This window comes from Neopsephotus bourkii, unplaced genomic scaffold, assembly GCF_033783945.1.
Source record: "Neopsephotus bourkii isolate Nb327-2 ecotype Australia unplaced genomic scaffold, CSIRO-AGI_Nbou_v1 NB_1825, whole genome shotgun sequence".
NCBI classification, from domain to species: Eukaryota; Metazoa; Chordata; class Aves; order Psittaciformes; family Psittacidae; genus Neopsephotus; species Neopsephotus bourkii.
The window spans coordinates 13089386-13116784 of record NW_026902298.1 but is presented as its reverse complement, the minus strand read 5'-3'; the positions used below and the strand labels follow the sequence as shown (position 1 = coordinate 13116784).

At 40.3% G+C, this 27399-nt stretch overlaps 1 protein-coding gene across 1 annotated transcript; it reads left to right on the top strand.

Annotated features, from left to right (window-relative positions):
- The first annotated feature begins 146 nt into the window (after positions 1 to 146).
- Positions 147 to 25417, top strand: TMEM87A (transmembrane protein 87A). Its single transcript, XM_061343716.1, is given in 20 exon segments — positions 147 to 311; positions 1249 to 1306; positions 4931 to 5028; positions 5218 to 5334; positions 6882 to 6935; positions 7038 to 7094; positions 9883 to 10033; positions 10669 to 10730; positions 13029 to 13212; positions 14008 to 14107; positions 14346 to 14439; positions 14933 to 15008; positions 16696 to 16800; positions 18999 to 19057; positions 19320 to 19423; positions 19782 to 19855; positions 20745 to 20806; positions 21964 to 22019; positions 23218 to 23248; positions 23584 to 25417. Coding segments are annotated over 20 exon segments (1716 nt in total). The 5' UTR covers positions 147 to 179; the 3' UTR covers positions 23626 to 25417.
- The last annotated feature ends 1982 nt before the right edge of the window (positions 25418 to 27399 follow it).

The following is a 27399-nucleotide window of genomic DNA, read 5'->3' as shown; positions in this document are numbered from 1 at the left end:
CCGGCGGGCCTCGAGCGCGGGCGGGCCGGCGATTGCCACCCAGGGGCGGTGACAGCCCGGGCTCAGCCGGGGAGCGGCTCCGCCCTCCGAACCGCTTCTGCCTGCCCTCGGCAGCCGCGTACCCCTGCGGGGAGCGGAAGAGGCGCGGCTAGCACGGTGGCGGCCTCCGTGCGGCGGGGATGGCGGCGCCGCGTTCCGGGGGGCGGCGGTGGCGGCCTGAGGCTGTCCTGATGCGGCTGCTGGCGGTGCTGCTGTTGGCGGGCGCGGCGGGTGCCGGGCAGCGTTCCAAATGGCGACTGCCGGTGCTCATGGTGAGTGGTGGTAGGGCCGCCGGGCTAGTGCGCTGTCGCGGCTGTGGGAGCGTGCGTGTGCGTGGCGGGGGTAGGAGGCCGCTGGTTCTCACTGCAGGGAGAGCCGGGCGGAACGGGTCCGTGCCGTCCACTCTGCTGCGGCGTCCCTGCCCGGGCCGCGCCTGTGTGGAGCCTGACCGAATCCGGGGCTGATGAGAGGGCGCCCCGCCGGGGCCCTCTGCCCGGGCTGAGCCCCTTTGGTGGTGCGGCGCTGGTGACAGGCAGGGGAGCCTTCTGAGGGAAACAGGCTCCATGGCCGGCGGAGGGAGCGTGGCGCTTGAGGGGTCCGTGAGGAGGGAGGTGGCGTCCCCGACTGGGGCCTGTGCGGGGAGAGCCTGGCCTGGCGGCCGCCGCCATCCCATTGCGCTGTGGCCTTGCCCCTGGAATGCTGCACCGAGGGAGATGCCGGCCTCTGGGGAGGTATTTCCTGCACTTCTGTTACACCGTCTGTGTTTGAAGTCGTGTGGAGAAAAGTTACTTTACCTCTCGATAAGTCTGCCTTTACCAGGCTGCGAAGGGGAGCAATGTACACTTCAGGAACAAAATGAAAGGATCGTGGTGAACACTCCTGTTGGTTCTTAGAATAAGATGTAGGTTTTGTTGTTGTTGGGTAGTCCAGACCTTTTCATTAGCAAGAAAATGCTAATAATTTCAGTGTTGACGAAATTGATTCAGTTTTGCAGAATAAAAAGCCCCAAGCCTTTCAAGAGATGGCTTGATTCTATCTGAGGGTAGATTGAAGGGGTGGTGAAGCATGACTGGAGAGTCCAGTAGGGCTGGCTCCCAATTTGGCATTCATTTTCATTGCTGTATTGACTTAAAAGTCAGAGTGAAGATGTTTGCTTAAAATCAGTGATGTTAAGCCCACTGATACGTCTTCCTTTTGGTTCCCTTACAGGGGAAGAAGTTTAACTTTGGAAAGATTCTCTTCAGCAATACCACCATTTTCCTGAGATGTAAGTGGCTACAAGAGATTAACCTGCTCTGTCTGCTGTTTGACACCCCCCTGCTTTAACATTTGGAACTCAAAACACAGTGAACGGGTTTAACTCCTCTGGTTGCACTGCCAGCTAATCTAGCACTGGATGGAAGCCATAGATCTGGTATGGTTGGGTGTGTGATCTGTTTAGGCTGTAGCAGGAATGAATGGTTCTGTTCAGGCCCTCTGTGGAGGGGGTGAGATAGGCAATGGGAGCACCACTTCATTTCAGGTAGTGGATAATCCGGAAGGGGATGCAGGAGGGAGCCCTGCTGTGAGATGTGCTCAATTCCTCCAGCTGACTGGACAGACTGGGCAGTTTGTATTGAGGGGTGACTAATACCAGTATGCAGGAGGCAGTGCTTTTTGAAGCCCTGATCCTTTTTAGCAGGGTGCTTCTGCGAGTGGTAAGGGAATGTCATTGCACACTACGGTAGAGCTCTTTTTGAGAGCTGTTGTGTTTTCCTGGTCAGTCTGTGTGTGCCAAAGAGCAAACATGTTTGCAGCCTTCCTATTTGTGCTTTATCTTTATTGCTCTTGTTCATCTGGCCAGGGATATAGATTTTAGGTAACTGACCAAAGGAGAGTTTCTATAAAATACGCTCTTATCTGGGAACATGAGAACAATATTTAGATGGCAGCAAAGTGATCCACGTGATTTGTGGAAGCAAATAGCTGATTTAGAAAGGCTTTGAATCTTTTCCATGCACTTTGAGAATTTTAAGGGGCTGTTTGCACCAGTTATTTCCATGTGGGGGCAAACTATTTCATCTCCAGCTCCTAATTGGGTGGTTATACAGGTACAGTATCTGTGAATGCCCTTCTACACTTGCATCAAATGCAGAAATAAAAGTCACTTTAGAGACAATTAGTGATACCTGTGTCTTTGTCTTTTCAAGAGGCAGTTGGTGCTGTGATAGCACTTTTTTAACTGACAAAATTAGTGTATCATGAGGATTAGCTAATGCTTCTTGATGAAACTGCTTATGTTGCTGTGCTCTATTATGTTTAGTACCTACCTTATTGATTGTCAGGTTTAGTTTCAGATACTTGCCCTTCCTGGGACAGTGTTTCAAAGGGAGTTTGTTAAAGTGCTTCCATTAAGAACACATGAATCTGGCTGGTTGATATGACAGCGGTTGTTAGTGAAGGCCCATCATGTCAGGGTTAAGGTTTTCCTGCTTCTCAAGTGTAGTTCAGATGCTGGCTTTCACATCTTGCAGCAAAACAATTGCAAGCATGCAGCTGCAGAATCAAAATGTGAAATCTGATGCTTGGGGAAAAGGAGGGGCATTTGAAAAGGCTTTTTGAGCTTTGGTAGGTGTGAGGCTTTCTTGTCTAAAGTTTAATAGAAATAGTGTACTTGTACTAATGTGGCACCTAAGATATGAGTCCCCACAGTGAACTGTGGTATATCTGGTGAGAAGTACAGTTCAAATAACCAAGAGAAAATAGGAAATAAGGCATGCAGAAAACAAAATTTATTTGCTACAGGACAGGTTTGTGGCAGATCTGGCACTAAGAAATCAGTCACCTGTCTCCTGACTACACTGTACTGTCAGCCTTTGTACAGACATTAAGCCTTCAAAATTTTCAGTGAAGACACCTGCTTTGCATACCAATGTGATTAAAAGATTTACATGAATTTAGGTAAGGTATTACTGACTGAGGAAGAAACAGAGGCTGTGAACTTAATTTTGGCTTCTCAGCCTAGATGATACTTAAACTGCATATGATACTGGGAAGCTTCAACTTTACATATAGTTTCTTTTCTGCTCATGTCTGTGGAAACTGGTGTCTCTTGTTTGCTCTCTGTTTCCTCTTCCATCTGCTCTGTGATGTTTGTGTGGATGATATGACCCTTCTGGCCAAACGTGATTGCTCATGGGTTTTTCCTGGTTTTGGTGAGCACCTGCACCTCCTCCTCCTTTTTATTTCCCTTTCTTGATTACTGATTTTGCGTGTGTGTGTGTGTGTGTGGTGTATTGGTGTCCAATGCTTTTTGTTTCTGACTGGGAAGACTGCCACTGGTATTTAATGTTGTCAATAATGAATTTATTTTTATCTACAACTGAAGTGCTATTCTGGAGGCATCTGGTTTCCTCTGTAGGATCATGGTAGAAATCCTGCTGTGAGTACAGAGACTGCATTTGGGTTGAATGTTGCTGGATTTTTGAAGACTAAGGAGCTTAAATGCCCATGTAGCTGAGTTCAGTAAATGCTATGAATCCCTCCTTTTTTTTGATAGCACTTTTTTGAGATGTTCCTCATTTGATCAAGTTTATCAGAAGAGCCTTTCTCTTCTAAGAATTTGCCATCTACCCATGTCACTGCAGTACTTCTGTTGCCTTTTAGTTTTTGTTGTGCCCCCTGCAACATCTGGGGCTACATGGAAAATATATGCCTTGTCTTCATCTGTAAGGTGTCATAGGGAAACTAATTTTTCAGTGACTGCATTCCACTCTGTTGTGGTTTTTATTTTTTCTTTTTTATTAATCTTTAGTATTAGAAACTCAGTTGTTGAATTTTTAGCACTACAAATATAATTGCTTTAGTAGTCATGTGGTTTATAATGAGATTACTTAGTTAAGACTCCATGGCAGGGTCTTTCTTCTAATTGTGTTTTTTACCTGCAGTGGTCAATATGGAAGCATTCATTAGAAGTTCTGTACATGTAACACATTTGTGGATATCCGATCTGAGATGATTGTTGCCTGTAAAAGTGTGGGGGCTTCTTAGCTACTAGAAACATGCTGTCAATTGGAAAGAGTTTTTCCATATGTTAACTAGCAGAACCTGAACATAATCATTTAAACGTGTCTTCCAAGTCCCTGAATCATCACTGCTCATTTTGTTTACAGATGAAGCTTACCTTCTTAACATCAAATTCTCTTCATCATGCTTTGATGATTTGAAACACAAAAATCACACAGCCTTTTCTGGGAAGAAGTTTTGTGTTTCACTTTCGTGCATGTTTTTCTTTAACAAATCAAAGCGGAAAGTTGTCTTACTGTTATTTTAGGTAACATTGCAGCTTTGACAGTGAGCTGATGCATACATAAGATGGCTTATTTATCTTTTGGGAGTGAGTTTCGTCTTTTGTGTTGACTTGCAAAATCTTACTTTTTTATTTATTTTCTTGGTGCTGGTATTGGTATATTTAAATAATCTGTGCGAATTGCCGTTAGTATTAACCTGTTCTAGCTTTCTCTGCCTGCTATGTGCCCCACACCTCTTGAAAAGGAAAGTCCATTTACGTATTGTGATCACCTGGAGTGACTGCTCTTCTCTGTTTGGTATTTGTAGTTGCTGAAAAATCCCTGATTGTCTTTGAGAACAAAAAGTTTCCAAGTGATCTTTATCTCTTTAATAAAACTGTGTAACATTATAATGGAAGTTTGTTTTCTACATGCTTCCTTCTGTCACTGAACAGTAACAGATTACTTGAAGAAAATGTTTTTCTATTGTTTTGCTTTCAGTTTGAAATAAATATAGTTATGGTAGTTTGGTACTGAGTGGGAGGAAAAGCAATGGCAGGTAGAGGGTGTTACATGTTCTTATCTATTTTGTTTGTTTTTGTTTTTTTTTTTTTTTTTTTTAGTTGAAGGGGATGAAAAAGCTTGTGATCCCTCCCAGAGTTACAATGTTACCTGGTACTTAAGATATTCTGATTGCTACAATGAAGTCTTCAACTTTGGGGTAAGAATTGTGTGGAAAAACATGGTTTATGTTTTCTTTATCTGTCTTGATGACCTTTATCCTATTAAATTCTGTTCAAGACTGCTTGTAGAGGGAAGTTATAGTGCTCTCAAGGTCTTGCAGCTGCCTACTGATAGAAACCATTTGATATATTGGATGCTAACCTAAGTTCTATTCTATGTTTGGCAGGATGAACAGGCAGAGTACTATTTTGGGGCTACATCTGAAGAGCATCCGGGTTGGTCAGGATACTATGCCACTTCTTCTCTCCTCTTTCGAAATTGCTCTGAGCTATTCAGACCTCAGGTATGAATAGAAACTGTTTGCTCTGATCTCTGCTAGCTGTGTTAGAATCCTATATAAATATCACTGTAGGTTGGGAGGTGCTTGTTTTTATCAATTTATGGCAACCAAACTGCAGTGATGATTTCTTATTTTGCTTTATTCCTGGCTTGCTATTCAACATCTGGCCCACCATGGCAGGGGGAAACAAACCACTGTAAAGTTCAGCGCTTCTTTTTGTTTGTATTTCTGTGTTCCGAATTTGTTTCCCTTACAGAAAGCTACTGCTAGTTGGGTAGAAGTGTGAATCTCTGGCAGCAGAGTGAAGCTCCCACTGAATTTGGGTCAAGAAAGGACCAGCATTTTTTGCTTATAATAATGGAAATCAAAGAGTGTTTAGAAGTGGGTTACTTAAACACTGACAGCAGGTTAAAAATTGAAAAATAAGTAGTGCAAAGACATGTTTGAAACAAATCAAATGGAAGAGAGAAGACAATACAAAACAGCATAGCAAAGTAATGTGCAAACATAATCTCTACACCAGCCGGACATCACCTGGCCAAGCTGTGTGATCATACTAATAACAATAACAATATAACACACTGTCTTTCTTGGTCTACTTACTTAAGAATTCCAGGCAAATTGTGCAGTATTGCAGCTGTGCTCAACCATTCCTGATTTAGACAGAATTATAGATAGAGAATACTGGAAAATGTCTCGTAACTATTTACCCTAGTGTTGTTTGCTTGGGTTTTTTTTGAGACATTCCTAAAGGTGATGTGAAAAGGGTTTTTAATATAAAAAAAATACTTCTAATCCCATTGATATGTGAAGATGGCTTGAAAGGTTTTTTAAAACAGATCTGTATGCTGCCTGCTTTTTATGTTCAATAATATGAGAAATTATACTTGGTTTAAAGAAGAGATCTTGTGGGTTTAGCTGTGTAATGCGAACTTGGGCATCTTAACTGAATGTCCAGGTTGATGAAATGGGAGTTTTCAAAGTCATCAGGTGACTTTTCCTCCATTTCCTTTAAAAAAAAATCTTAGCTATTAATTTCTGAAGTTTCATAGACAGTTTTGCTTGTTAGTATTTCAGCTCTTTTCTTGTGGTATAGCAGTTTCACTAGATTTCAGATCACCATAGTTTGGGAGAGTTGGCAAAATCTGCATCTGTAATAGGCATCCACTCATCTAGGGACTTTTTTTTGCATAGACTAAGTCAGAAATCTCCATACCCTGTTTTTTGTGGACTTCATCTAGTAATAGAAATACACAACAAATTCATAATTCAAAATAAGCTTCACTGCTGTGCTGTCTGTGGGTCCAGATCTAAAAATAGGCACCTGTTGTCTGAGGAGACGAAAAGCAGCTCTCAAATGACAAAACATTAATCTAAGTATTCAAGACTCTCCCAACAAATGGACAGTTGTTGATTGAATAAAATGAAAGCTCTTTAATACAGCTCTTCAGAGAATTCTTCCTTATATTCAGGTTTATTGGAAGCTGTTCTGATAATGTCATGTTAACATAAAGTGGCTGTAAGTGCTGTAATTTCCTTATCTTTTGCAGATTTTCTACAAAGAATATGCTCATCCAGAGCCTCTCTCACCTGAGAAACAAGAGGTAAGTTTTGGTTTTTCTCCTTCTAATGGGAGAGTGTAGGCATGGAAGAGAGAGTTTTGGCATATTGATTTATCCATTTTTCTGTGTTTTTTTTTCTTGAAGGGCTTAAAAGATAAGAAGGAGAGTGGAGGAAATCACACAATGGTGGCAGAGAAAACTGTATGTATATTGAATACAAACATGGCTCCTAACTGAGCAGTGTTAATTTGTTGTGTTTTGTGTGGTGGTTTTTTGTTTGCTTTTTCCTCTGTGTGTGTGTTTATTTCTGTGTTTAAGAAATTACTGGTAGCATTTGCAGGGATGGTACAATTCTGTTTATCTTTCTTTTTTTTTTTTTTTTTTTTTACACCGAATTTTTATAGCTTGAAATTAGGAAGCCCTGTGTGGAAAAACAGAAAAGAGAGTAACAGGAACAGTAACTGCTGCTTCTACATGTGAAATATAGAACTCGTACCATTCGAACTGATGGCATAGGTTAAAGAATAAATATATTTTTTTCATAGTAACTTAAAGTAATTATTGGTATGATCTTTTAAATGGTGACTATTACTTAGGGATTACATTTGGTTTCATCTTTAATCAGTCTCTTAAAACATTGTACCTAACCAGTTGAGTGATTACTTTTGAATTTCAAATCTGTTAGTTTTTTTATTATGTATTCTATTCAAGCCTTAACCAGGAACAACTGTCAGAGTAATCAAATTGAATGTCCTGTATGCCAATAAAGAAAATATATGTAACTCCATGTGTACTTACAGGGCCGTTTACCTTAAAACTAACACATAAATGCTGTGTGTGCAATTGTGAAATCAGGAGAGGGAGATATTTTAAAGGCAAAATTGGGGTATGAAAAATATATCAATTTTCTTTTAAGTTTACTGTCTTGTTGTTTTTTTTTTAACTAAGTCTTTTAATTTCAGTCAATATTAACGTAAGCTTTTTTTTTTTTTAATATATAAAATTCTATTTGCTTTAGGTCTTGTAGGCAGGAGGATTTTTAAAATAAATTCATGCTCCTAATACTGAAATTCTCTTGGGGAGGCTGTTATAAAAGGAGGCTTTGTGGTAGTTCTGCAGTAGTCATGTGAGTGGCATACATGTAGACAGTCTTAGTTTTAAGCATAAAGCTGTTGGTAAATTAAGCAGTTTCTGAAATGGCTAAATGTCTTCATTGTGGAGTTAAGTTTTGTATGCTGGAGCTCAAATGAATCTCTGATTTGTTTTATGGTGCAAATATTTATCTGGGCAAGCTTCCTCTGTTTGTTCTTTGGCAGGCTTTGAATCTTAGAGGTGTGAGAACTGTTTCAGGGCCAGTAGTAGTTTCCACACGAAAAGACAACTTTGGCTATTGTTTTACTTCTCATCTACCTTTTCTGTCTCTACCCTGTAAAATTCAGCCTTCATCAGGGAGCTGACTTATATATAGTTATGCTGTTGCCAAACAATTGATTTTGGGAGGAAAGAAGTGTCTCTGTGACAGTCCTAATGTTTCTAGATGAAAAGCAAAGAATAGGATGCTTTGCTGTTTTCTTTGGAGCTTTTGCAGTACCTTTGAGATGACTCTTGTAGTAAGCCAGTATTAAATTTGCAAATAAGACCCAATCACCTCCCAGGTCTTTGTGCATTCTTTCGGATTCAAGAAACTAATTTTTGAGAATTTAGGGTCTAATGTCTAATAAATAGATTTAAAATTTACATATCATATGCATATGAAAGATGAGAAAGGATGAACTTTATTTTTATGTAGAAGAGACCAAAGATAGTAGGGTGCTCTGGAGATCAAAACTTTTTTCATTGATCCTCCAGGTCAAAGGAGAGGGCCTTGAAATGGCCAGTTGAATCCAGTAGGTTAACAAAACAGTTAGGGGGTGTTGCTGTTCCATGGGACTTCCTTTGGGAAGCCAGGTCTACTGGGGGCTGATGGAGTCTGCGTGACGAAGAAGGGGAGCAGCAGAAGGTCAGAGGCTTGCCAGGCTGGTAAAGGTGGCTTTAAACTAGATTTGGGGGAGTAGGACCAATCCATCCCAGCCCTACCAGTTGGATACCAGCACCTGCAGTGAATGCTTGGAGCAATACAAAGCTGCTTCAGCTTGTTCGAAGCTTGGTTCAGATGTCTGTACACAAATGCACGTAATATAGGGAATAAACATGAGGAATTAGAGACGTGCATACACCTACAGAGGTAGGGTATCATTAGCATCAGGGAAACATGTGGGATGTTTTCTATGGCTGGAGTGTTGGAATAGAAAGTTCTATACTTTTTAGGAAGTACAGGCCAGGCAGATGGGGAGGGGGTATACCCCTTTATGTCAGTGACCAGCTGGAGTGTATGGAACTCTGCCTGGGGATGGACGATGAATCAAATGGAAGCTTGTGGGTCAAGATTAAAGGGAGAGCAGTGATAGAGGATTCTACTCTGGGGGTCTGCTACAGGCCACCCAGTCAGGAAGACCATGTGGATGAAGCCCTCTATAAGCAGATAGGAGCAGCTGTTTAGTCTGGAGAAGAGGTGGCTGCATGGAGACCTCAGAGCAGCCTTCTAGTATCGAAAGGAGACTTATAAGGATGACAGAGAGGAACTATTCATCAGGAACTGTAGCAATAGGACAAGTGTTAATGGCTTGAAACTTAAAACAGGGGAGGTTTAGGTTGTATATAAGGAAGAAATTCTTTACTGTGAGAGTGGTGAGGCACTGGAACAAGCTGCCCAAGGAAGTTGTGAATACGCTATGCCTGGAAGTGTTCAAACCTAGATTGGACAGGACCTTGAGCAACCTGGTCTAGTGGGAGGCGTCCCTGTCCACAGCAAGGCTGTTGGAACCAGATGATCTTAAAGTCCTTTCCAACCTTAACCATTCTATGGTATCACATATGTATGGTGAGTCTACTTGTCTTTCTAATGTTTTCTTACTTATGCACTGTCTACATGTCGACATTTTATTTTCAGGCAATGAATGCTGTTATCAAAACTTGGCGAGATGGGCCATATATATTTATCGTGCAAATTGGAATTACAAATGCAAAGTATTCTACTACCAGAAATAATAAAGCGGAGAAGACAAGTAAGATAGCTATTTATATAGTAAGATAAAAATACAGTGCCTTTTTTAATGTATGCCAGTCTGAGTGTATTCTAAGGTACTTTTAATATCTACTGTATGGTTCAATTTCATAAGACGCTATCCTTGATTTTGCATAGGTGATTGTTAGTGCCTTAAAGATCCTAAGGCTGTTTGTTCAGTTTAAAGATGGAAGAATCCCAAGAAGCGCAATTTTGAGGCTTGGTGGTGTGTTTTCAAAAATGTGCAGACCAACCCAGTGTTTTATATAAGTCATGTAGCATACAAAGATCTTAACTGTCACCTTGAAATTATAGTATATCTAACAGTGCATTGATAACCTATCCAGACTTCAAAGAAGCTTGGAAATCCCCTTAAAAAGTTAAGTTACGTGTGTTTCTGAACTTCCCTGTTACATACACATGGATCTTCAGCACAAACTACTTTAAGTATTGCTATGAGTTACTTGGTAACGGAGCGTGTCACTTTAATTGCATGCTTTTAGCTGAGTGTGTTATGAGTCTGAACTTTCTTTGATTAAAGTGCAAGTTAGATTTAAAAGCTATGTGAAGATTTGTAACTTCTTTGTGCTTGAGTAAAAATCAGTTAGGTATGTTATCCTGGCTTCCTCCTTTTGCATCTTGTAATTTGGTTATTGAATTGTCTTTTCATAGTGACAGTAGAACTGAAGGGTCCATATGAGTACCTCTCACTTGCAGATTATCCTCTGATGATTGTAAGTAAAACAGCTTTTATTTGACCTATTAGGGTGTCAGTTGATTTGAATCTCAGTTAAATACTCTCCTTATACTACTACTTTAGGAAACACAAAGTGAGTGTCTCAGAAAAATAATTTAGCAGTGGCTTATGGTTTGTTTTTTTTTTCATTTATTTTTTTGGGGTTTTTTTATTCAGTTTTTTTTTTTTTGGTGTGGTGGGCTTTTTTTTGGTGTTTTACACTAAATACAGGACAGGAAAAATAGACATAGATTTCAGGTGTTTGCATATGCCACTAATGTTGTCCTTCTCTGGATTGTTTGACTTAAAGCCTGTCAATTTGTAGTTCCAGAAGTTACCAGCATCACTAGCTAAACTGAGCAGCTTTACTTACCGTTTTTCTCCTTAGCTCATATCTTGGAAAATCTGCTATTCTTTATGCTTTTGCTTACAGCTACCTTTTCATTTGTCACTGCTTTCTTTGTTCTTCTACAGCTTAATCTTCCTTACTCCACCCCCATGAGGTCCTTAATACGGCCTAACAGTGAAAGCATAACTGAGCTACAAAGAACTAATCCCCTTTCTATTCAGAGGACTTTTTGACTTGGTTGCTAGTTGGTTCTGTGGAGGCTGAGAAAATGAAAAAAATATTTATGTAGTGCTACTGATCCCCAGCTAAAGTTAAAGTCTGTCTACAAGTAAGGTCTCTAGCCTGACGGTATTGGCAAGAGTGGCCTGTAAACAGGGAGAGCCTGACTGCATTTCTGAAATGTATGTTTTACTTCCTGCAGAAGTAAAAAGTCTCCAGCAGCAATATTGACATATAATTCATTAGTGTGAATATCCTCACATGGCAGGTCCAGAAAAAGGTCTCTTCTAAATGTTTCTGTAGTGGAGCATCTGAATGTGAACTAGCATGCCTAGATCCTTACCATGGGAAACTGTGGCTATTATTAGTGTCTGTTGTGGTTTAAGTGCACTCAGTAACTCAGACTCTCCCCCACTTCCCCCCCTCTCCCAGAGGGACGGGGAGGAGAATCAAAAGAATGTAACTCCCATGAGCTGAGATGAGAACAGTCCAGTAACTAAGGTATAACACAAATCACTACTGCTACCACTAATAATAATAGTGATAAGGGAAATAACAAAGGAAGAGAATACCATCAGCCGATACCCAGCCCGACCGAGCAGTGAACTAGCCCTCCTGGGTAACTCTCAGTTTATATCCTGGGCATGATGTGCTGTGGTATGGAATACCCTTTTGGCTAGTCTGGGTCAGGTGTCCTGTCTCTCTTTCCTCCTGGCTTCCCCTCCTCACTGGCAGAGCATGAGACTCAGAATGTCCTTGGTCAGACTAAACATTACTGAGCAACAACTAAGAACATCAGTGTTATCAGCGCTGTTCCCAGGCTGAAAGTCAAAACCACAGCACTGCACCAGCTACTAAGAAAGAGAAAAAAATGACTGCTACTGCTGAACCCAGGACAGTGTCCTATATTTTGGTTAAGTACTTCTTGATATTCATTTAATGGCTTCTTATCTCTCTTCTTAATCTCAGTGTCCTCTTTGAAAACTTGCATGGTGCTGTCATTTAGAAAATTCAGTACTGAGTAGTGTTGTTAAGTTAATTATTCACTGTAGGAGACATACCCTTGAAAGTTCTTCTGGAGCAACTAACACTGGACTGGAGAAAAAATAATTGCAAAATTACAATATTGAAACAAATACCTGGGTTTCTTTTTCAATTCCAGATTTATGGCTGACCTAAAGCTTGGTAAAAACCTCTCAAAAGTTAATTTCCAATAAACTCAGAAGTTGTCAAATTATTTGAACAGAGGGTTTACAACCATCATCAGTTGCTTATCTGTGTTCTGTGGAATGTAAAGGTGACTTGCAAGCCTATTTGCAAAGCACCCTAAATGTAGGATGAAGTTTGTAGTAGAAAAATATGTGAGAAGGGGCAGAGTTCCTGGTACTTGATGATTTGCCTGAGCTCTTATCTGAGTTTTTGAAAGGTAGTAGCACTTGGTTTCTTCCTGAGAAAAATTGCCTGTGGATAAATAATATGCTCTTCAAGAGAGAAATTGTTCAGAAATTCAATTACTCTGATTCTGTTTGTCGGCAGTGAGATATTAGACTGTCACTGTAAATAATCCAGAGAAGACAAGGGCAGCAGTGCTTGTTTCTGGTCACTTTTGTATATAGAACCACTATACTCGGGGATAAAATAGAGCTGTCTTACAGCTGTGGAATGGAAACAAGGAAATTATTTTTCTGGATCTGAGGCTCCTATTTCTTGTTTCTTTTTGTGTAATAGTTTTTCATGGTGATGTGTATTGTGTACGTATTCTTTGGGGTTCTATGGCTTGCATGGTCAGCCTGCTACTGGCGGGATCTCCTGAGGATCCAGTTCTGGATTGGTGCTGTTATATTCCTGGGAATGCTGGAGAAAGCAGTGTTCTATGCAGAGTTCCAGAATATCCGCTACACAGGAGAATCTGGTAGGTAGCAGTTGTAGCTTGCAGTTTAATTGCTGGGGCATAGCACTATTGGCCTATACTAAATTGGGGTGACTGATGAGATAATCACTTGAGGAAGGGAATTGGAGTTTCTGCATTTTTTTATATACTTGTAAATATGATGATCTGCGTATTTCTAAAGCTAAAATGCTGTTGCTTTCTCTGACTCCTGAGTGTACTGTATTAGGGATGTAAAATAGTAGATTCTGAGGAGTATTCACTATAATGCTGGCTTGAAGTTTAAAATAGGACTTCCTAAGTGTGGCTTATAATTAACTTCTGACAACTGGTATTGGCTTTTGAAAGAGACTTTGAAACTCTTTGCTCAATGTGACAGCATTGCAGGTGACTTTTGGTATTTATTCAGCCTATAGGCTGACAGTCCATCTTAAGCACTTCTCTCCACGTAAAACTTTGGGACTCTGGTATTTAAGTTTTTAGGGTAATGCATATAAATGAAATATAAATGAAACTCAACCAACTTTTGTTGGTTGACCTGTCTGGAAGGTCATCCAAGCTGATCTTATGGATAAACGTTTTTACGGATCATTTGCTCTCCACTTTCTATGGGTGTAAAACTTTTCAGCAGCTTTTTTATGCTAAGTGACCCATCTTTTCTGAAAGCTTATACCAGATGTAGGTAATGAAAAGATACATGCTTTAGTAGCCTACTTTCTGAAAATAATTGTCTGCTCTCATACTATAATTGCATGCAATAGTTAATAAAACAGAAATTATATTTTAATAACCTAGCTTCCTCCTCTTTGCTTTTGGTAGTACAAGGAGCAGTAATACTGGCAGAACTGCTTTCTGCTGTGAAGCGCTCATTGGCTCGAACTCTGGTCATCATAGTCAGTCTGGGATATGGGATAGTCAAGTGAGTAGCTCTGTTGCAGGTTTGTTGTGTTCTATTAAAAGGCTTTTCGCTGTTGGGTTTTAATAACTTAAGGCAGTGTTTATCTCCCTGTACTCTGCAATGTAAAAGGTAGATCTACAGTGCCTTATTACAAAGGCTTTTTATTCACACGCTTTATGTCTTACGTTAGACTCAAGTTGATGTGACTTCACTTTTTCCCCCCCTCACTTAATCTAAATTTCACTTTGTTTTCCTACAGGCCTCGCCTTGGAGTTACTCTTCACAAAGTAGTTATGGCTGGAGCCCTTTATCTATTATTTTCTGGAATGGAAGGTGTTCTCAGAGTCACAGGGGTCAGTAATAATGATATGCAACAGACGCTTACTGAGTTTTACTTACATGATAAGGGAGGATCCCAGGGCTGATAGAAGGGAACAGAGACAATGCAGTGGTTAAACTCAGACTGTGGATATGGATTGTTGATAATTATTTGATGTTTTCTCTGTCAGGATGTAATTCTGTGTATTTTGAAGTAATTCTAATAGTTTTCTGATCTGTCAGGTTTCAGACACTGTATTCTGCCAGGACCCTTGTGTCTGATGCTTGGGATTAGGTAGGACTAGTTGCAGACACAGCTTGGGTCACCTGGCCATGAGTCTGAAAAAAAATAATACCGACAACAACCACCATTCCAATTTTGGAGGCAGTACCTGGGGAAGTGCATGGGGGAGGTGCTGCTATTTGTTTCATGAAGAAGTGCATCTCGTGATACGAATTTCTGTTGTTCTGTTACTTGGTATTTTCGGATAAGGTATTTAACATGTCATATATTTGGTACTTTTTCAGTTTTTCTATGACACTGTGGCTCTGATAGCAAACTTGGCCCTGTCCATGATTGATGCCTGTATTATTTTGTGGATATCCTTTTATAAACTGCAGAATGCTGCAAGCTTATTCACAGCTTATTATTTCTGTCTTACACTTAAAAGGAGTAAAAGGCAATTTGCTTGTTTCACTTGGTGCTTCAGTAGCTTTTGATGTACACAAAAAAGCAATTTTTGCCACTTTCAGTCGAACTTGTGCTTGCCAGTGGAACATTTGGTTTATCCCTGGATAGTGTAAAAGATTTTATTACTACCTCTAACAAGCTGATGGCTATTTTACTGTAATGGAAGTGGCACATTATTGCAGCAATCGCCGGGGCAGAAGGCTCCTTGTAAGGGTGCTAGATTGACTTAATCTGGAAAACTTTTTCTTGCCTTGCTGGTAGAAAACTTGAGAACTGACAATGTGGTATTGTCAGTTTCCCTCTGTACACTGGGCTGAGCTCTTGGTTCAAACCCTCTGCTTCTGTAGTAAAACCTAGAAGCTTTGTGGTGCAATATTTGTGGTTTCTCATAAAATAGACCTCCCCCCCCCTCTTCTGTACCTTGTTTCCTTTTCGGTTTGTTCTTACTGGCTCTCTCTTTGTCTCTAGGCCCAGAATGATCTTGCCTCCTTGGCTTTTATTCCCCTGGCTTTCCTAGATACTGCCCTGTGCTGGTGGATATCCTTCACTATTTTACTTGGTGGGGTGTTTTTTCTTTCAAATTTGGGGTTTTTTTGGAATCTTTTTGGCTGCACTTTTTTTATTTCTTTTATTATTTTTTCTTTTTTTTTAATCAGCTTCAGGTATATGTTCTTTCTACTTTTGGTAAAGTTAATAGAACCTCTAAATTGAGTGTTCAGTGTTTAGGTAAGCCCTGCTACAGCCAGTGAAAGGAAAACTAGTTAACCACTAGATATTTGTGTTAGAGCAGCTCCTGAACATAGACTAGTTACATCTGTCGGTTATCAGTCTCTGAGTATTGAAGTATGAAATTAATTTGTTCTAGTGTAGCCTTTGGAGAACAGACTCAGTTTGTATTTTGGGGAGAAGGTTACTTAGCAACATCAAACATAAAATTCTTTCTTTAAAATTTGAATTCAAAGTAGGTGATAAAATGGGGCAGTATTAACTTTTTGTTCTCATGACATATTGCATCCAAACAACCATAACTGTGTGTGACTTTAGCAACAGCTGTCATATGCTGAACTCAAAGCCATGTGTAGCAAAATCCCTATAAAGTGTTTTTAATGCAAGTCAATCACAAAACTCTATTTAAAATAGAAATAGCTTGCTGCCCAGCCATGACAACCACAATTCTTTCCTACCAGGGTGTCTCTTGTAAGCGCTTCTTTTGTCACTATGGAAATAAAACTGTGGGCAAAAGGGTGAAGGCAGTTGTATGCACTAGTTGGATTTTAACTCGCTTCTAGCTCAGACGTGATTTTCCATTTATCAGAAGTACGTCTGACACTTTCCTGGAGGAATGGGCCATAGTCCAAAACAGATGCTTGTATACCATCTTATTGTGACAAGTTCCAGGTGTAGGTGACTAAATAGCATAAAAGGTACGAATCCTGCTCATTGGTACCTTTGCCATAGATGAACTTTTCTGTTACGGAGTCTGTTCTGCCTCTTCAGAGGGCAAACTGTGCAGGTGGGAGAGCTGTTTATCGTAAGATCTGTGTAGTCCTGAGTCTGTGGCTTTTACCTTCAGAGGCTTTCCTTGACTTTCCATACATATTCATCAGCTTAACTCAAACAATGAAACTGCTAAAACTTAGAAGGAATGTGGTGAAACTCTCTTTGTATCGGCACTTCACCAACACACTCATTTTGGCAGTAGCAGGTAAGCATAAAGTTATGTTAATCAAATAAGAGCACTTGCCATTTCTGTATGTTACTTGATCACTAAAGCAGATTTTTGTGTTTTGTGACCTTTCTGTAAATGCAGTCAAAATACTTGGTATTTCTACCACTTGAACCGTGTCTAACAGTACGTCTGTGCCAACTATTGATACTTCAGAGGCAGTGGATTTAGTAGTTCTGGTGTTAATAAGATCAGTAGTTCTGAGCAGCTCCTCTAATGGAGCACTGTCATCCCTTTTAAAGCTGCCGGGAGCAAAATATTATTATCCCATGCTGTTAACTTCACAAAGATAATTTTTGCTAAAATCACAGTATCACTGTGTACTATGGGATTTCTAAGATACTTCGGAGATTGGATAGCTGAAAATTAGAGTGAATCTTAGAAAAAGAGTATTCTTAGTATTGTGACATAATGCCCTCTGTATTCTGGAAGAATACAGATTCAGATTCTCTTTCCATTTCCAGCAGTGATTAATTCAACTTCAAGATTAAATCTGTTAGTGCTTCCAGGTGCTCAGCTCCACATCTGTTTGGAAACACTATTCATACAGTTAGCAGAAAACTTCCAAGGATCGTGCTTTTTTACTTAAACAAAAAGAGCATTCCTCTTGATCAACAGCTCTGATGAAATTTCTTTCAGCATCTGGTTCAATTTGGTGGCCTTCTATGATGGGGCTACAGAACTGATGGACAGGGGTAGTGCAGTTGACGTAATCTACCTGGCCTTGTGCAGAGCGTTCAACAATGTCCCGCATGACATCCTTGTCTCTAAATTGGAGACACATCAACTTGACAGGTGGACCCCTCGGTGGATAAAGAACTGGCTGGATGGCTGCACACAAAGAGTTGTGGTCAATGGCTCAATGTGGAGACCAGTAACAAGTGGTGTCCCTCAGGGATTGGGGTTGGGATCGGTCTTGTTCAACATCTTAGTCGCTGACATGGACAGTGGGATTGAGTGCGCCCTCAGCAAGTTTGCCGATGGCACCAAGCTGTGTGGTTCAGTTGATATGCTGGAGTGAAGGAATGCCATCCAAAGGCACCTTGACATGCTTGTGAGGTGGGTTGATGCCAACCTCATGAAGTTTAACCATGACAAGTGCAAGGTCCTGCACCTTGGTCAGAGCAATCCCAGGCACAGCTACAGGTTGGGCAGAGATGAGATTTAGAGCAACCCTGCAGAGATGGACTTGGGGGTGTTGGTTGATGAGAAACTTAACATGAGCCAGCAGTGTGCGCTTGCAGCCCGGAAAGCCAACTGTATCCTGGGATGCATCAAGAGGAGCATGACCAGCAGGTCGAAGGAGGTGATCCTGCCCCTCTACTTCACTCTTGTGAGACCTCACCTGGAGTGTTGTGTGCGGTTCTGGTGTCCTCAACATAAAAAGGACATGGAACTGTTGGAACAAGTCCAGAGGAGGGCCACAAGGATGATCAGGGGAGTGGAGCACCTCCCATATGAAGACAGGCTGGGAAAGTTGGGGCTGTTCAACCTGGAGAAGGCTGCGTGGAGACCTCATAGCAGCCTTCCAGTATCTGAAGGGGGCCTATAGGGATGCTGGGGAGGGACTATTCATTAGGGACTGTAGTGATAGGACAAGGGGTAATGGGTTAAAACTTAAACAGGGGAAGTTTAGTTTGGATATAAGGAGGAATTTCTTTACTGTAAGGGTGGTGACTGGAATGGGTTGCCCAAGGAAGTTTTGAATGCTCCATCCCTGGTGTTATTCAAGGCCAGGTTGGAGAGAGCCTTGGGTGACATGGTTTAGTGTGAGGTGTCACTGCCCATGGCAGTAGTGTTGGAACTAGATGATCTGATGGTTCATTTATTTCATGGTATGCTTTATTTGTCAGCTGATAATGAAAACATGGTTTTGAGGCTAGTTGAAAGTAATTTAAGACTGGTGAATAGAGATGAGGAGTTGGCTAAGTACTTCATACTTAATTCATGCTTTGATTCTCCTAAGAACCAAGAGCAAAATATATTGGTCTATGCCTGAATTACCATGTAAGGTCAATGCAATAAATCAATCTATGGTTTTCCAGAACTAACAAATTGGGTTCCAAGAATTCCCTGTTTGGGTCTTTGCCCTTTGTTTAGGAAACAGTCCTGTAAGCAGTATATTTGGATTAGCATATTTTATACTAATAAGCAGCTTGTTTGTTTTAATATTGCAGCATCTATTGTATTTATCATCTGGACCACCATGAAGTTCAGGCTGGTGGACTGTCAGTCGGTGAGTTCATATTGAATGCTTTCTGCAGTTGCTGCCTCTTGATACATTTGCATTTGGCAGTGTAAAATGAGATTGGGCATTCTGGAACAGATTTTTCTGTGGATTATGTCTAGAGTAATATATCACATGGTAAAACTCTCTCACTGTTGTCAGTAATGAGCCTCTTTTTCAGATACCTATAGTTCACCCTTAGAAAGATCTAAGGATATGGAGCCTCTTTCTTCACAACTTTTTCTGTTTGTGCTGCTGTTTTCCTTGACAGGACTGGCAGGAGCTATGGGTGGATGATGCCATCTGGCGTTTATTGTTTTCAATGATCCTTTTTGTCATCATGATTCTGTGGAGACCATCTGCTAACAACCAAAGGTTCGGCTTTCCTTAACCTCTAAAAATACTACGTTTCCTGGGAATTCTTGTTTATCCGAAGTACTCCTGGTGCATGATTTTAGCTGCTGTATACTGATCCATAAGTATACCAAGAAGTGTGTGTAGGGGCTTGAGGAAAAGTAAGTGTAGGAAGTCACACACAGATAAAATTCAATCTGTTCCTGGTAGTGAATTTAAATAAAGAAGTGACTGAAACTTTTGATTGTGTAGTTTAGCATAGGTATTAAAAACTACGAACTATACAGAGTAATCAAGTCATGTGAATGGTGGGGTAATGCATCTCTTGGTTGGCCAGAGATACTGTTCTAAGATAACTTTCATTCTTTCCCTCATAAAGGTTTGCTTTCTCACCCCTGTCTGAAGAGGAGGAGGATGATGAGCAGAAAGAGCCAATGTTAAAAGAAAGCTTTGGTAAGAGAAATTATTTTTTTTCCCCCACTGAATTTCAATGTTGAAAATGCACTTCTGTGACAGAGGTATCTGTTCTCTTGCAGAAAGTTCACCACTACTGTGAAAGTGGAGTCAGTGTCTCCCTGTTGCCATTGATATATTCAGTTGTAGAGCAACTGTTGGCTTTATGTTTACTGTTTATACTGCCTTTATATTGTTTAATTCTGGGGTTTTCAGATGACACTGAACACACTGCTACTGTTGTGGTTGCTTTACCGTGTCCACTGGACTTTGTTTTATTAAATATGTTGACTCAGAGGTTTGGGTCCGCTCATGATGACAAGGATCTCTTAGATATTGTTGCTAGGCAGTGCTTTAGTTTGCAGTTCTCTTAAAATCCAGTTTAAGGATCTTCATTTATTAACTGTTCTCTGAACTCTGCTATCTTCTTTGTAGGGCCTACTACAGGAACATTCAGTGTAAACATATGAATTAATACGTTTACATATTTATGAAATTACATATAAGTGAAAGAGTCCTGCTCTATAAGCCTGGATTACATCTTTCTCTCTACTCACCCTCCTCATACTATAAAACCCTCTTTTCCCTGCCTCCCATCTCCCAACTATGGCTATTGTAGCACTATTTATAAGTTGTGTAAAACATAGGGTGATGTACCTACTGCTGCTGTCTGTCCACAGATCAGTTCTGCTGGAGGTTGCACAGCCACTTTGGGCAGCTGTGTCTTTGAGTTTTGTGCTGCTGCTGTCTGGCTTAAATAAGAGGACTAGAAATTGATTTTTCAAAATTTGGATTTGAAGAAACATTCTGATTCAACACTCAACGCTCTCAGTCTATGAACTGTTCTGGGTCAGTTAACCCTATTTTTTTTTCCTTCTTTTGTCTTTAGAGGGCATGAAAATGAGGAGTACAAAGCAAGAACCAAATGGGAACGTAAAAGCAAATAAAGCTGTGAGTATGCCCTCTACCTCCAAGGATGTAGATCAACTTCTGTCTTGTTTGGCTGCCCTCCAGTAGTAGCTCACAAATAGGCAAAGTTTTCAGCCTGTAAGTGTGAGTTTCCTAGTTTGCTTCATAGTGGGAGTGAGTCAAACTATCATATGTTCACAGTACTTGTGAAAAGAAAGTAAATACAGGGTTTTCATCTAATTTTCTGTGAGTACAGTGGCAGCTTTAGAATTCAGTCTGTTCTTTAGGAATGCTTGCACAATCCATTATAGATGGAAGTGTATACTACTGTGTTCTAATAATAATACACAGGATTTTAACAAGTTTGTCAGGTGAAGAGGGAGGCTACGCCATACTTTAAATAAATGCTTTCTAATTTTGAGATTTGGGATTCATTATTCAAATTGGGTGGTGCGTGTATTACATAGCTACCTAAATAGTTTGGGTGGAGCATTTTTAATATATCTGCATTTTTTTCTGTGTGGCTTCTAAGCAGAGGTTTCACATTCAGCTAGGAGATAGAAAATGGAGTTAATGCATAAATTTAAAAGTGGAAAGAACCTGAATTCATTATAATAGCAGTAATATTTGTGTTATTAACAATGTTTTTTTCTTAAAGGTTGGCTGCAATGGTATACTATTTATAACGTGAAAATCAAGCTTGAAACAACTGTGTTGTGAATTAGTGTTCATCAGATTAAGACTATTGACAGGACTTCTCATGTCTAACTTACCTTTGCAAAATCTAACTTGTGCTTTTTGTAACAGTTTTTCATCTCTAACAGCTTCTACAAATACTGTTCTTTTGTGAGAGACTAAACTAGATTATGTAAATAACCAAAGTATCCTGAGGGCCTGCTTTTTTTAATCACTGTTAGAATATTACAGAGTTGAAAGCAAGCTGTTGGAGGTGGGTTTTTTGGTTTGGTTGGTTTGGGTTTTTTTTTTCCCCACGGAATGTGTTTTCTGTAATCCAGAAATCAAGTCAAAGGTATGCTTGGTTTTTCTGTGTGTGTGGCTATTTTTGATGTATGTTTCATTTGTTTAACTGATGTTATAAATATATTAGTTTTCAAGTAGTCTGAGAAGAAAAAGGCTTGCATGTGACAGCTTTTTGGGAAAATTGACTTTTGCTTTCCATTTAATTTCTGTTCTTATAGCAGGAGGATGACCTGAAGTGGGTAGAGGAGAATGTTCCTTCATCAGTGACAGATGTGTGAGTATTTTTGTAGTCACAATAAAATCAAGTTCCTTGCACACAGGAACACAAATACAACACGTTGTAATGTAACTTGTATGCTGTGCTTACATAAGCAGATACTTAGTTCAGCCTAGAATTGGCCTCTGACTTCTTAGCATGCTTCCACTTGGCTTTATCAGCCTGCCAGAGCTCATGCCACTTGAACACATGCAGACTTAAGGAACATCATCTCAGATTGTAAAACCACAAACTGGTCTCCTTACACTTCACTGAAGTTAAAAATAAATAAAAAGTCCAGAAAACAAAGAGCAAACCCTCTCTGTTTAGTGCTCTGAAAAGTCCTTTGAGTATTTTGCCGAATGTAAACCACTGAATAATGTTACTTAGTTCTCATCTTTACTTGGAACATCTGTTGAGTCATTTTTATGCTTCTGGCAATAGGCAGTCCATATCTATTCTGCTTTTAATAACTTTTACATGTTAAAAATGTCTGTATCTAAATTTTTCATACCAAAGCAGAAGTTCACAAATTATGTTAACAGACCTGAACAGGTAATTCTGGCAGAGGCTCTGGATTTATAAGGACCAGAAATGAAATAGAAGCTTCAAGAGGATGAAAAAGTGTATTTTCTCAATTAAATTAGTTTTTCCTAGATCTGTACTTAAAAGAATGGTAGAATTCCCTAAGAAAAAAGCACTTGACTGGTATAATCTAGGAAAGGACACTTGAGAGTCTGCTGCAGGGTTTTCTGTTCCTGAAAGTATGATCAGGGCTGTGAAGAGATGAGATCCTAACACATGGGAGGTCTGTTGTGGTTGACAAGGCTGTGGTACCAGTGTAACTCTTTTGATTTCTAGGATGTTTTCACAATATTGTCCCATATTGTAAATATCTTCAGTGTAGTTCAGCAGTGCTCCTGTATGAATGTTGTGACTTATTTCATGGCAACTTTGAAATTGTTCAGTTGGTAATGAGAAGCTTAGGAAAAAAAACCCCAGACTGTGAAGGTCACTGAGGGTACTTGTTCAGCTCTTCCTCTTTTGTGTGTCTTCTCTAATTTCTGTCTGTTTAATTGAAAGATCTATCTTCATTATTGTTCTCCTGTGCTCTAAAAAGCTTAAGGTGCAACATAAGGCTGAAGCCAGTTGTCAGTAATATGCTCACAGTAGGTGCTCTAATTCACTTGATTCTTTCTTTTTCTCCCCACTGCAGTGCTCTCCCAGCTCTTCTGGATTCAGATGAGGTCAGTAAACAAATCTTCAGTTCAAATTAGTCTTCTGACATGCCAAAGGAGTCATGAGTCAGCTATTAAGGACTTGGCTTATTAGAACTGGACTCTGATCTTGCCAGTGCAGCAGGAACATACTGCAAGGGGGGGAGAAGGATAATGGGAACAACAAGGATACCACTTCTTATAATGGATTCTGAAGGAAGTGATTCATCTGCTGTACAAGTCGAACTCCTGACTTAAAATGCATACGAGTGTGCATTTTTTGTGAATGTAAGGCATTCCATCTTATTTATGAATAATGTAAACCTATTGGGATAAATGACAACACTGTGTATTTTATTTTTCAGGAAAGAATGATTACGCACTTTGAAAGGTCCAAAATGGAATGAAGGAGTAGCTTATTGCTATTGGAAGTGGAGATGCCTCTTCTAAAGATGCTTGGTGGAGCAAGTGCATCCTGCTGATTTTGTTTCTTGATCTCAGCCTTGGAAGTTTGATGCTTTATTGTCATGAGGACGTCTTGCTGTGGAAGAAGTTCACAAGGACATTATAAACCTTTTGGAAATTTGAATTTACAAAATTGCTGCAAGTTTGGATTTTTAAGCAATTTAAATGTGTACTATTCCAGCACCTTCTGTAACTTTTTTCAAATATTTAATCTGTCAAACTAAAATTCCTAATGTCTGCTTGAGGAGTGTTACTGTTGACACTTAAGAGATGAACTACCTGTACCTTTTCGGGGGGAGGGTGGGAACAGATAGAAATAAGCACTGAAGAAACAACAGACTCGTTTTCTGACAGATAATGGCTTCCTGCTGTTGTATGTCATGTGTCCAGCACGAGTAAGAGGTTTTTAGAAAAAAAAAGCTCCTGATAATGAAGAAAATTAAGATGCCAGAAAGGAAATATTTGGAAAAGTTACAGTGATATGTGTTTTTAACAAAAGCAAGTGCAATTTTATTCATAACACTGTGTAAGAAAGATTTTTCTATTTTAAATGCCATTGACCTATAGGTAAGAGCTGCATAAAGCTAACACTTGCTGTTGTGGCACATCTCATTGCCGGCAATGTGGTGAATGCCTGGAAAAAATGATTTGCCCCTACATTCTGTGTGTTGCATGGTTTAAAAAGAAAAAAGCAACAAACAACGAAACCATCACCATACCCACTCCTGCAGTGCTTAATAACTGCTTGACTACTGATGTTAAGCAGGTACCGACTAGGCATTGTAAGCAGAATTCTTCTGTCTGTGCATGTAACATCTCCCACCAAGTCAGCACTCTTCTGTGAGAAGATGGCGTTGCTTTCTAGAAGGTGTAAGCAGTGCTCACCTTACTTGAAAGAGGCTTTAATGGGAGTCCACAGTGCTGGGATAGTTCTGTTCCCAGTGTCTGTTTAGAACTGCCTCCCATGTAAGTGATTTGATGATGGGGTTTCCCGTCCCAGTTGGTCCCTGTGGCCAAGAGGTACTCTTGAGATCACTGTGTTTCAAAGTTGCAGATTTCTATTCTATGTAAGTGCTTTTTTGTTTTTCCTTTTCAAATGAAAAAGAGCTTTTGGACAATGTTCTGTTTTTATTCTATGCTTGGCTGTAGAGGCTTTACTTGCAATGACTTACTCATGGAAACCCATTGTGGACTGTATGACAAAAGCTCTAGTTTGGGTTCATAACCTTTACCACTGATAATTACCAGGCAAGCAGCAGCACAGCTGGACTTGAGGGGAGCTGATGAGGCTGCTGCTGGAACCGCACAGGGACTAAGCTTTTCTGGTCCTTCACTCATAGCGGTGTCAGCAGAAGTGAACACGTGCCTGTACTTCATTCATTCCACTGTAAGGTCTGGTAGCTTAGTTCTAGTTCCATCTTTATCAGCAATTTATGCTGAAACACGACACTTTACAGTAGAGTAGCTGAGGCACAAGTGCATAGTCGCTTCTGTTAGCTGTGTTGTGGGGCAGTAACCCCTCAGCAGATGGGCAGAGAAATAAAGCTGTGGCTATAACACCTCAGTCTGACAGAGTTGCTGGAGTTCTTCTGCCATCCCTGTTAGGCCATGAGCAGAATCTTGAATTAGAAAACACTTATAATTTGCTATGCTTAATTGATACAGATAAAAGTTACCTCCATGTCCTTTTGGGGAGAGGAAATTTTGTGAAATAAAGCTACACGAAACTCACTATTTAATGTTTTTCTACTATTTTTATTTTCTTCAGGTCCTATTGTTTTGGGTTGTTTGGGGTTTTTTGAGACAAATAGGGAAAAATGTTGCCTACTGAAAGCACAAAAGAAGTTTGTATGTATTATTTAATAAAAGCTAGGCAAAGATTAGAAAGGTTTACATTGTGTCCTTCCACATTCTTAGTACCTGTTGTCTCACATGAGAAAGTGTTAACACCTTCACAAAGCTCCCTCACTTTTCTTTACCTCTTTACTGCATGGTATTTATAATGCAGTTATTCCCAGTAGCTCTCCTTTTTTCTTGTTAAGCTTGACAATTGAGTGGAAGTCTGTCACTTGAAAAGCCAATATAGATGGGACAAATCATACATTTGTGAACAAAAGTGAAAGATCTAAACAAAGTTCCTAATTGCATTTAAATAGTAGCAGTGTGGTGCTTTAAGCCTACAATGACAGTGGTCTTGAGCAGTTTTGTTTGCCTTCTACCCTTCCATTCCTGTAGTAACTTTATCAGCGTTTGAAGTTGTCCTGAAGTCCCCAGCGGGCTTGTTGCTCCCTTAGTTGTTCTTGTTCTGCTCATTTGGCACAGTTTCTGTATCCTTGGATGGTGCATTTGCTCTTTATCACGCTGCAGGCGTGTGCTGTGACTTCTGTCTCTGCAGTCTTACAGAGAGCTTGCATCAGAGCCTAGCTGCCACAGCATCGTGCAGGCTATAGCACAACTACCACCACGGAAGAGGTGACTAAAAGCAGTGGGTGACAAGTGAAGTGTATGTGTGTAAAGGAGTTGCAGCAATGTGGTCTCTCCCCTGAGAGTATGGTCAGTCAGATGTGTTGGTTCTAAGTAATGAGATCTTTGCCTGTCCTCATGCCTGGTTTTGCTCCTGAAGAAGTGTGAGCTTGTCAGGAAAGTATCAGCAAGCTGTCTTGCTAGGATGTGTGAAACCAGAAATCCTGGAGGATTGTTAACTTTAATTATGTGGCTAGATTAATTCAGATTTATACTCATTCTTTCAAAATAGGTATTGTAATTTTAAAACAAATCATATCAACTACTCTGAAGAGTTGGTGAGCAGCAGGGAGAACACAACCACACTTAGTTCCGAGATCTGCAGTTTTCGGTGACTAGAATGGTGTGTAGAAGCTGAATTTTCTACAAGAAATTTGGCAGCTGACTTCAGATATTTCCAACAACCTGTTTCTAAGTGAGAAAATGCTCTATGTGCAGGGAGAAAAATGTCTGCCAGAAATGCAAATACAGAGGGAGCATTTTAGAGTTCCTGTGCCTGTTCAGTTCTGTGGATTTGTTTGTTAATTTGCAAGAAGTAGCTGTGATTTTACGCAATTGTTACAGCATATGTGTGACACGCAGAAACTCAAATAGTGAAGAAGCTGGTGGTGTTGACCGGCTTTTCATTAGGGTGATAAGATGTTCCTGCTGGGAGCTCAGTAGGAGGGACTGAGTAGTAAAGAGATCACATGGCATAGGAAAGAAATAGAACGGGCGTGATAGGCACAGCGTGAGTCAGGATCACAAGACCTGGGGTAGAGAAGGGTGTTTGTTTCACTTTACCATGTAGGAGTGTATGAGTTTGTGCGATTTTTTTTAACCTCCTGCTCACTTGACATGGCATTTTATGTTGTATGCTATAAGTATGCTACCTTTTAAAACCTAAAGAGGCTTCATTATTACGTGGTGATACTGAAACTTGGATTTCCTTTCGATAAATTGGTGCTATGTCCCTCCTCCTTCCATAAGGAGTCCTGTGTCAAGGGAGACCAGACATAAGCCGTAACTCATTTGGCAATTTGCAGCTCCGGTTCTGTGAAGGGGATGTGACTTTGCATGGTTTCGTGCTTTGGGAAGGCTTTATTCCTGAGCAGGAAAGAAGCTGGATGGAAGAGTACTGCGCTTGTTCTCCTAGTCTTGTGCTCCATCTGCCGGCACAGAGCGTTCTCACTCCTAGTTCTCTACAACAGTGG